A 9,921-nucleotide genomic window follows, 5' to 3' on the forward strand; every position below is an offset into this window, starting at 1 on the left:
AAGGAGACTAGCCAATGTAGCAAGTTCTGCAGAATGGAAGGTGTGAGGTCAAGGCAGGGGTGAAAGTGCTGGCTTTGGAAAGGGGCAGGAATGCTTCTTCAGAAACCAGAGGGAAGTAAGTGTGAATAAGCAAAGGTAAATATTGAGAACAGAAGGAAGTTGGAAAAATTGGATCCTTATGGCTGTAGATTTCTAGGTCATCTGCAGAGAGAATGAGGGTGGGGAACTCTGGAGAGATTAGGGAAGAGAAAAACTAATGAGGGATATTGGACAAAAGGTTTCTGCCTTTTCTGTCTCTCCCGCACAACCCACTGCGACTGCAGTGACGCCAAACTCTTTAAGACAAAGCAGGGGCCAGACCACATAGTGGTAACACCTCACTGTCCAGCCAGGCGGCTGGGATGTGTGGGACAAGTTACTAAGAGGGAAGCTTCTGTGAGGCTCAGGATGCTTATCAGACAACCAGCCTTGATTTGAAACAGACCTTTATCCCCACTTTGTCTTTGGCAAAGCTTATCTTTGTCTTTTGTTTTCATGGAAAGTCCCTCACTGAATTCAGATCTTCTAAAATCCACTATTTCACCTTTTCTCCCAAAGTACTTGCTTGTTTTGTTAAGTCCATCAAGTCACAGAGTGAACTCTCAGGCGCAGTCCTATTCAAGGTCAGCTTAGTTGCATCTAGACTGATCACACTGACCTCAGAGTGTGAGTTTTAATTGACCCCTGTGTGTTGTCAATTCTGGGTGAGAAAATTCTAACATCTCCCTTTTTCCCCTAAAGCATATGATGAAGCCTTTGCTGAATTTCAGAGATTAAAGTAAGTACCCTGCCCTTCGCCTGCACTACTTTCTCTGCAGTGCGGTCTGCTGCTCCCCCATCCGAGGGTCCCAAGGGCTTTCATTTTGGCAAATGCAGTGAAAACAGCACTTCCCACTGCTTTGCTGAGCAGCAAAATGTCTCTGCGGCAATGACAGGCAGTCCAGGGTCACTACTAAAACAAAATTCTTCTCTGTTTGTGTGTTTGTTCGTTTGTCTCAACCACAGACAAGCTGCCGTTGCCGAGAAAAGTAAGTAAACTCCCTTTCCCTTTACTCCTGGTGTAATTTTCAAAGTATGACTTTCATTCTTCTACCATGACTACAGGTGGAGGAGAGTGAAAGCCTTTTTTAAAAATCTTAGGTGTTCTACATATGTTTTCATTTTGTCTCTTGAGTACGAATCTCTCCAAGAAGAAAGTCTCAGGTTACACTGTAAAAAAGTTGCCCAGTTCTTGAGCTAACCACCCAGATGTCCTGAGAAATCTCTGAGCTGCAAATCACACAGCAGGTTGTTAATCACTGGCATCCGCCACAGTGTGTCAGAAAAATTCATGTACATTAAAGAAAAGAAGCAATAAGAAACTTTGTAAATTTGGCGTGGGTAAATTGCTGTAACTGGTCCCCCAAGTACTCTTACATTTTCCTGAGAGCTCCTGTAGGATAAAAAAGGCCTTTATTTCACAGTCTGAGTAAATAAACACCAAAATGTTAACTATGTACCCAGAAATGTGCTCAACACTAATTTGCCAACTGTTTGCTACACACACAGAGCTTTCTGGAAGAACTCACAGATAGGCTTCCAGAAGTCACAGATTAAATTATCGTAATAATTCAGGTTCTTTCTCGGTGTAGCAGAACTTGACAATTGTTAAGGGTTAAAACTGTAGAGTGGGTCCTGGGCTGGAATGGAAGGGATGAGGAGGAGTGAGTCGTGACGCCGACAGTCCATGGCTCCAGGTCATCAGGGTGACAGGCTCACCTTTGACTTGCACTGCCTTCCTCCCTTCTTTCAGCTCTTCCCGTCTCCTGCTCATGCTCTGGGTTTGCCAGGCTGCTGCGAGTGGCAAATAGGGTAGATGCCAGCTGGGGAGAGGTCAGAGCGAGCAGAGAGCGTTCCTGGGTGGTACCGAGTATGTCCCCCTGGCTGCTGTACACACAGGCAAAGCCAGCATCCAGAGCAGTTGATGGACGCTCCCATTTTTGAACTCTGGTGGGCAAGAAGCCTGCCACTCCCCCCAGTTAATGAGCTCTTTCCTGAGATCTCTGGATCAGAGCACTTCAGAGCTGGAAGAGACCTTAAGCTCTTCTAGGTCCATGTTTTTAAACTTTCATATGCTGTGCAACACTTCATTCAAACAAAATCTTCCACACAGACCCAAAATATAAAATAGGTGAAAGCCAAATTACCTCCATTGAAGCTGAGAGGGGTCCTGGCTCTCTGACTCAGTGCCTCTCCTCAGAGGAATCCTGTGGACACTGTGGAGAAGAGTGGAAAATTCACATTCCTGGGTGTAAGACAACCCTCTCCCCATTCTACAGATTAGTAGACTGAGGTCTACACAGTGAAGTGACTTGCCTGTTAGCACATGGCAAGTAGTGCAGGGAGCCAGATGGGTACTTGGGCTTACTAGTGTGTAAGGTCAATGGAATAGGCAGGAGAGTGCAGTCAAGACCCCTTCAAAGCTTTAGTTTGACAGTGGAGGAGGGAATTGTAGAAATAGTGAACTAGAATCACATATTTATTGAAGTGGGCCTCAAATTGAGAGGGTGGTGGCCACTCTTTTAGGGCAAGAGAGTGTGCCTTACATGAATCACAAAAGGGCCTCCTTCCCCAGGCCTGAGCAGGTCACATCCAGAGCACAAGGGTTGGCTGGGGGCAGACTTCAGCTTCCTTCCCATGTGTAGTCCCCTCAGCTGCAAGCCTTTGCATTCAGTCATTGACAGCCGCCCTGTACAGCACTACCAGGAAATCCCAGGAGACAAGAAAGGGCAGCTCTCTAGGGAAGGTCTCAAGGAAGCCCACATCTGCACCAGCCTCCAGATCTCCCTGGCAGATAGCCTCTGATTATGCAACCTTTCAGGCCTGTGAAAGAAGCCAGGCTCGGCTTGGAGGCTGTCCAGAGTAATCTGCTCTTCCTCCTCCCGCTGAGCCCCACTGAGCTGCAGAGGGGCCAGAGCTGAAAATAGCTATGGAGATTATAGAGCAGGTCTTGATACAACAAAGTGATGTCAAGCTGATAATTTAGGTACACATAGAGGCACCCAGGTGCACAAGATGCGAGGGAGGATTAACATTTATAATCAATGGATCCTCTTATTTTGCATATTATAAACAGGTATAAAATAATTGTAAGGAGAAGGAAACTAAATTGGAAAATTAGTTCCCTAGAGTGGTTTTGTGAGTGATCGCTGATGCTTACCATCTCAGTGATTAACATGAAATGCCTGTGCTTGCAGATCGTGCCCGCGTGGTCGGCGGTCTCCCCGATGTGGTCACCATCCAGGAGGGCAAGGTAAGCATGGAGCACTTCTGTCCCCATCACTTCCACACCAGGAATGGGTTTCAGTGCCCCAGATTCTGTTCCTTCTTTTAAGATAACTCCTACCGTCTTCATCTTATGCCCTGGCTGCTGACGTTTGACTTCAGAATAGCCAGACAAAAGGTTCAAAATGCAGCCCTTTCTCCAGTTAGTGTTCCATGGGCCAGGCATCAGGATATAAGCTTGTCTGATGTGGGCACATGCAGACCACTTAGTCTCTTTCCAGAAGTACCCTGTAAACTCATGACAGGTAGAAAATGTCCAATCATAACAATATGACGAATGCAATTGAAGAAAGAAGCAACCTCCAACATCTAAAGGAAAATGGGCTGTCCTATTAAGTACCTCACCTTTGAAAGGAAGCAGGCTGCTCCATGAGTTCCTATAAGCTGTTTTATTTGAAATCTTCTTTCTTTCCGTTTGATTTTAAACCGGTATTTTCTGGCTCCGTCACAATCTCTCTGCAAAGCAATGAACATGATTTCTAATCTGAATTCACTTTCTTCATCCATATGTTTCATTAAAACAAATTTAATATGGGTCAGGGGGGTAGGGATGCTAACAGTGGAATGAAACCTTTTCCACCTCAAAAGGGCAACAAAGACATTCAGTGGTCAAATGAGATGCGTGTGAAGGCTTTAGTGAGAGGCAGGTCTCATCCAGCTGTGCTGCTTTGTGGGCACAAAATAGGAACACTGTTGACTTTAAGCTCAACCACTGCAGGGTTGTTTTGTTTTTAAACCCTGTTTTCCATTTGCCTCATCTAATGAGGCTCAGAGTATTCAACTCTCTGTGTCATAGTGAGCATTAAGAAAGAGTATGTATGCGAAAGTGCTGTATGATCTATAACTCAAATCTAAAATATGGATAAGTTTTCCATGACACTTAAGGTATTTGGGAGTATTCTTGGGTTTTGTCAAAAGTTGTAACATCCAAGTAATCACAGCTTCCAAAAACCATATACCTGGTCCACTTGGATAAGTTTAATGGCAATAGTTTGATTTGCATTTTTCTTGCTGAAATGTGTTTGTAGAATTATTTGTAAGAAATGCAAACTAATCATGGAAAGAAAACAGATTTCTTAACCTACCCTATTTTAAGGGGTACTTTTATAAAAAGAAGTAACAAGTGATCATGTAAGACCCTTCAGAGGAATATTTAGAAGGATATCCCTTTTCCTATATATAGTGGGCCCTAGTTCTTTTCTTCATAATTTCTGGATTTCAGTAAGAAAAATAGTGCAAGAATGGAATTAAAAATGTGAAGTAAATTCAACATCGGACATTAGGAAAATGCGAATTAAAACCACAGTGAAATATCATAACACACCTGTCAGAACTGCTGAAATAAAAAGTAGTGATAAGAAATGCTGGTGAGAATGCAGAGAAACAGAATCACATGTACACTGCTGGTGGAAGTGTAAATCAAAATTGTACAGCCACTCAGAATAACAGTTTGAAATTTTTTTTATTAAGGTATTATAGATATACAATCTTAAGAAGGTTTCACATGAGCAACACTGTGGTTACTACATTCACCCATGTTATCAAGTCCCCCCAACACACACCATTGCAGTCACTGTCCATCAATGCAGTAAGATGCTATAGGGTCACTCACTACTTGTCTTTTCTGTGCTATACTGCCTTCCCCTTGTCCCCCCTACATTATGTGTGTTAGTCATAATGCCCTTTAATGTCCTTCTCCCTCCCTCCCTCCCTCACCCACCCTCCCAAACCCTTCCCTTTGGTAGCCACTAGTCTCTTTTTGGAGTCTGTGAGTCTGCTGCTGTTTGGTTGCTTCAGTTTTCCTTTGTTGTTGTACTCCACAAATGAGTGAAGTCATCTGGTATTTGTCTTTCACCACCTGGCTGTTTCACAGAGCATAATACCCTCTATCTCCGTCCATGTTGTTGCAAATGATAGGATTTGTTTTCTTCTTATGGCTGAATAGTATTCCATTGTGTATATGTACCACATTTTCTTTATCCATTCATCTATTGATGGAAACTTAGGTTACTTCCATATCTTGGCTATTGTAAACAGTTCTGCAATAAACATCTGATAATTAGTGATGTGGAGCATCTTTTCATGTGCCTATTGGCCATCTGAATTTCTTCTTTGAAGAAGTGTCTGGTCATATCCTCCACACATTTTTTAATTGGGTTATTTGCTTTTTGGGTGTCAAGGTGTGTGAGCTCTTTATATATTTTGGATGTTAACCCCTTGTCGGATATGTCATTTATGACTATATTCTCCCATACTGTAGGATGCCTTTTTGTTCTGCTGATGGTGTCCTTTCCTGTAAACAAGGACATTTTTAGTTTAATGTAGTCCCATCTGTTCATTTTTGCTTTTGTTTCCCTTGCCAAAGGAGATGTGTTCAGGAAAAACTAATGTTATATTCAAGAGATTTTTGCCATGTTTTCTACTAAGAGTTTTATGGTTTCATGACGTACATTCAGGTCTTTGATCCATTTCAAGTTTACTTTTGTGTATGGAGTTAGACAGTAATCCAGTTTCATTCTCTTACATGTAACTGTCCAGTTTTGCCAACACCAGTTGTTGAAGAGGCTGTCTTTTCTCCATTGTATATCCATGGCTCCTTTATCGTATTTTGGCCATATATGTGTGGGTTTATATCTGGGCTCTCTAGTCTGTTCCATTGGTCTATGGGTCTGTTCTTGTGCCAGTACCAAACTGTCTTGATTACTGTAGCTTTGTAGTAGAGATTGAAGTTGGGGAACATAATCCTCCCACCTTTATTCTTCCTTCTCAGAATTTCTTTGGCTATTCATGGTCTTTTGTGGTTCCCTATGAATTTTAGAACTATTTGTTCTAGTTCATTGCAGAATGCTATTGGTATTTTGATAGGGATTGCTTTGAATCTGAAGATTGCTTTAGGCAGAATGGCCATCTTGATAATATTAATTCATCCTATCCATGAGCACAGGATAGCTTTCCATTTATTTCTTAATTTCTTTCATGAGTGTCTTGTAGTTTTCAGGGTATAGGTCTTCCACCTCTATGGTTAGGTTTATTCCTAGGTATTCTATTCTTTTTGATGCAATTGTAAATGCAGTTGTTTTCCTGATTTCTCTTTCTGCTAGTTCATTGCTAGTATATAGGAATGCAACAGATTTCTGTGTATTAATTTTGAATTCTGCAACTTTTCTGAATTCAGTTATTAGTCCTAGTAGTTCTAGGGTGGATTCTTTAGGGTTTTTTATGTACAACATCATGTCATCTGCAAACAGTGACAGTTTAACTTCTTCCTTATTAATATGGGTGCCTTTTATTTCTTTGTGTTGTCTGATTGCCATAGCTAGGACCTCCAAAATTCTGTTGAATAAAAGTGGGGAAAATAGGTATCCTTGTCTTGTTCCTGATCTTAGAGGAAAAGCTTTCAGCTTTCGCTGTTGTCATATGTAGCCTTTATTTTTTTGAGGTACTTACCCTCTATACCCATTTTCTTGAGAGTTTTTATCATGAATGGGTGTTGAATTCTGTTGAATGCTTTTTCAGCATCTATTGAGATGAACATGTAGTTTTTATCCTTCTCTTTGTTAACGTGGTATATGATATTGATTGATTTATGAATATTATGTCCTCCTTGTTTCCCTGGAATAAATCCCCCTTGGTCAAGATGGATAATCCTTTTGATGTATTTTTGAATTCAGTTTGCTAATATTTTGTTGAGTATTTTTGCATGTATGTTTATTAGGGATATTGGTCTGTAATTTTCTTTTTTTGTGGTGTCTTTGCCTGGTTTTGGTATTAGAGTGATGCTGGCCTCATAGAATGAGTTTGGAAGTATTCCCTCCTCTTCTACTTTTTGGAAAACTTTTAGGAGAATGGGTATTAGGTCTTCTATAAATGTTTGATAAAATTCAGCAGTGAACAGTTTGGCAGTTTATTAAAAGATGAAATGTATTTATGATATGACCCAGCAGTTGCACTGCTGGGCAAAAATAAAAATGTATGTTCACATAAAAACCTGTACACACATGTTCATAGCAGCCTCACTTATAATAGCCCAAAACTGGAAACAGCGCAGATGACCTTCAGAGGTATATACGTACCATGGCACACTACTCAGCAATAAAAAAGGACAAACTAGTGATCCCTGCAGTAACTTGGATGAATCTACAAGGAATTATGCTGAGTGAAAACAGCAATCCCAAAAGGTTACATACTGTGTGATGCTATTCATATAATGTTTGGGAAATTACAAAGTTATAGAAATAGAAAACAAATCAGCAGGAGTTAGGAAATAGGTTGGTGTGGGGCAGGGGACAGTTATAAAGGGAAACACAGGAGATCCTTGTGGTCACGGAAACGTTCTGTATCTTGACTGAGTTGGGGGATACATGAAACTAGACAGGTGATAGAACTGAACAGAACTGAACACAAATGAGTACAAGTAAACCTGGGGAAATCTACATAAGAATGGCTGGTATCAGTGTCAATGCCCTCATTGTAATATTATCTTACAGCTTTGTAAAATGTTACTGTTGGAGGAAACAGTACACAGGATCACTCTATTATTTTTTGCACTGAATTTACAACTATCTAAATAATTTCTCAGCAAAAAAGTAAGGTAATGTAAAACTATAGGCCTAAACATCAATCTTTTAAAATAAGAGGATTTTAGCACAGAAGGTAATATAATAAAATATTAGGAAATAGGAGTACATTTTGATAGAGTACCTTTGCAACTGCAGCAGATTGGATGGTACTTGGGAGAAAGAAAATGAAGAAGATGGGATTTGAAAATTAGTCACATTATCTGAAACAGCTGTTAGGATTTTGCTGCTGAGCTCTGTGAGGCAGACGAAGTGCACAAGTCAGCAGGCAGTGATAATGGCAATAAGGAAATCCCTCTACTGAGACAGAGTCCAGAATGGCACCTTAGAGCAAAAGGCATCTGTGTGTTTACGAAAGTGGCAGTGGAGATGGGAACGGGAACCACGCTCTTCTGTGTGATTGGATGGTAGGTGTTCCCGATCCAGGGGGCTGAGGCCCTAGAGACACCTACTCGGGTTTGGTTTCAAACTCCCTCACATAGGCGCATTACACATGACCACTTTAAGCCTGGTCGGAAGGGCTATATTTGTTCTACATGTGTCATACTGGACCATCAGACCATTCTTGGATTGTTACATCTGACAAATCTCCTTCCTTCTCATAAAACCTGTTTTGCAGGCACTTAATCTCACTTGCATTGTGTGGGGTGACCCAACTCCAGAGGTCTCATGGCTGAAGAACGAGAAGCCCCTGGCTTCAGATAGCCACTGCAGTCTCAAGTTCGAGTCTGGCAAGACTGCCTACTTGAGCATCAGCGGCGTGAGCACCTTCGACTCTGGCAAATATGGGCTGGTTGTGAAGAACAAGTACGGCTCAGAGATAAGCGACTTCACTATCAGTGTGTTCATACCGGAGGAAGAGGCGAGAATGGCCTCCGAGAAGGCACAGCCAGGCACCAAGAAGTCCAAGTGACCAGGGACGCTGGGAGGGCGTGTGAGGGGAGCCACACTGAGCTGCCTCGGGCACCTGTGTGCACCTGGTTTGGGGGAAGTGCAGGGACATCTTCGTGCTTTCCACTCCCTATTTTTGTGTTGGTGTGGGGAAATACTGTGAAATCTTTTATTCATATAGAAAAGTACCAACTAACAACATTTTAATAGTTTTTCTTTTGTCTACGAATTATGTGTTAAGAAAATAACACTGGTAGCACAAATATTAGGAAACAGTTTTAAGGAAAAGACCAGAATAAAGTTACAGGGATGTTGAATGATGGTCAGAGAGCAGATGGATGTGCTGGAGCAGTTTGGGCTTGGCTAGACCCTTACCAGTAATCTCGTGGGTTGCAGTCATTCTTCAGCACCCGGTGCAAATGGAGACAAGGTGTTAAGCGAAGCAGTATATTCTGTGTGTTGTTACCATAGTGATGTGCGTTTCTGTTGGCAGCCTGTGATTTGGAGCCTCCTTGGCATTAATAAACAGTCCTCACACCTCTCCTCTTCCCGCCAGTGTCTCTCCCTTCCTGAATGTTTGGCTGCTCAGTTGGGTGCCCTCCGCTGCATCTCTCTCTCTGCCTTTCTTGTCGCTCATCTTCTGATTTGTATTCCTCTGGATAAGGCAGTGCCTTCACAGCATGATGAAGTATGCAGTCCGAGGTCGGGAGAGCTTGAGAGGTGTGACTTGCTGTCACTGTCACTGCTAACTTGCTGTGCTGTCAAGTCGATTCCACCACTAAGATACCCAAAATAATGGAATGGAATGTGTCAGTTATGGATAATAATATGGTGTGGGGTGTTAGTGACAGAATTGGTAATGAAGGGCCCACAGCTAAGAAAAAAGGATCCCTCATCTAGGCTCAGAGAACTGCCAACTTTGGGGCCTGCCCCTCCTTGCAGGGCCTGCTGACACACAGCATTCTGCTTAGGAAATTTAGTCCTTCCTCCACCCTTACCCACCAGCCAACACCCCCTCATCACCCCCACAATGCACGCACACACACACTCACAACACTGCAGGAAAATAGTAATGGTGAAAAAAGGATTC

The 9,921-nt window shown here is 42.3% G+C and overlaps 1 protein-coding gene across 1 annotated transcript in view; it reads left to right on the forward strand.

The window, feature by feature from the left end:
- MYOM1 (myomesin 1) overlaps window positions 1–9,379 on the forward strand; it is a 127,753-nt gene extending 118,374 nt beyond the window's left edge. The window contains exons 34-37 of the mRNA XM_036905851.2: window positions 781–817; window positions 1,045–1,067; window positions 3,276–3,331; window positions 8,560–9,379. Coding sequence (XP_036761746.2) covers window positions 781–817; window positions 1,045–1,067; window positions 3,276–3,331; window positions 8,560–8,853 — 410 coding nt within the window. The 3' untranslated portion in view covers window positions 8,854–9,379. The remainder of the gene's footprint in view (window positions 1–780; window positions 818–1,044; window positions 1,068–3,275; window positions 3,332–8,559) is intronic.
- The last annotated feature ends 542 nt before the right edge of the window (window positions 9,380–9,921 follow it).

The sequence above is a fragment of the Manis pentadactyla genome, chromosome 6 (genome assembly GCF_030020395.1).
Source record: "Manis pentadactyla isolate mManPen7 chromosome 6, mManPen7.hap1, whole genome shotgun sequence".
NCBI lineage: Eukaryota > Metazoa > Chordata > Mammalia > Pholidota > Manidae > Manis > Manis pentadactyla.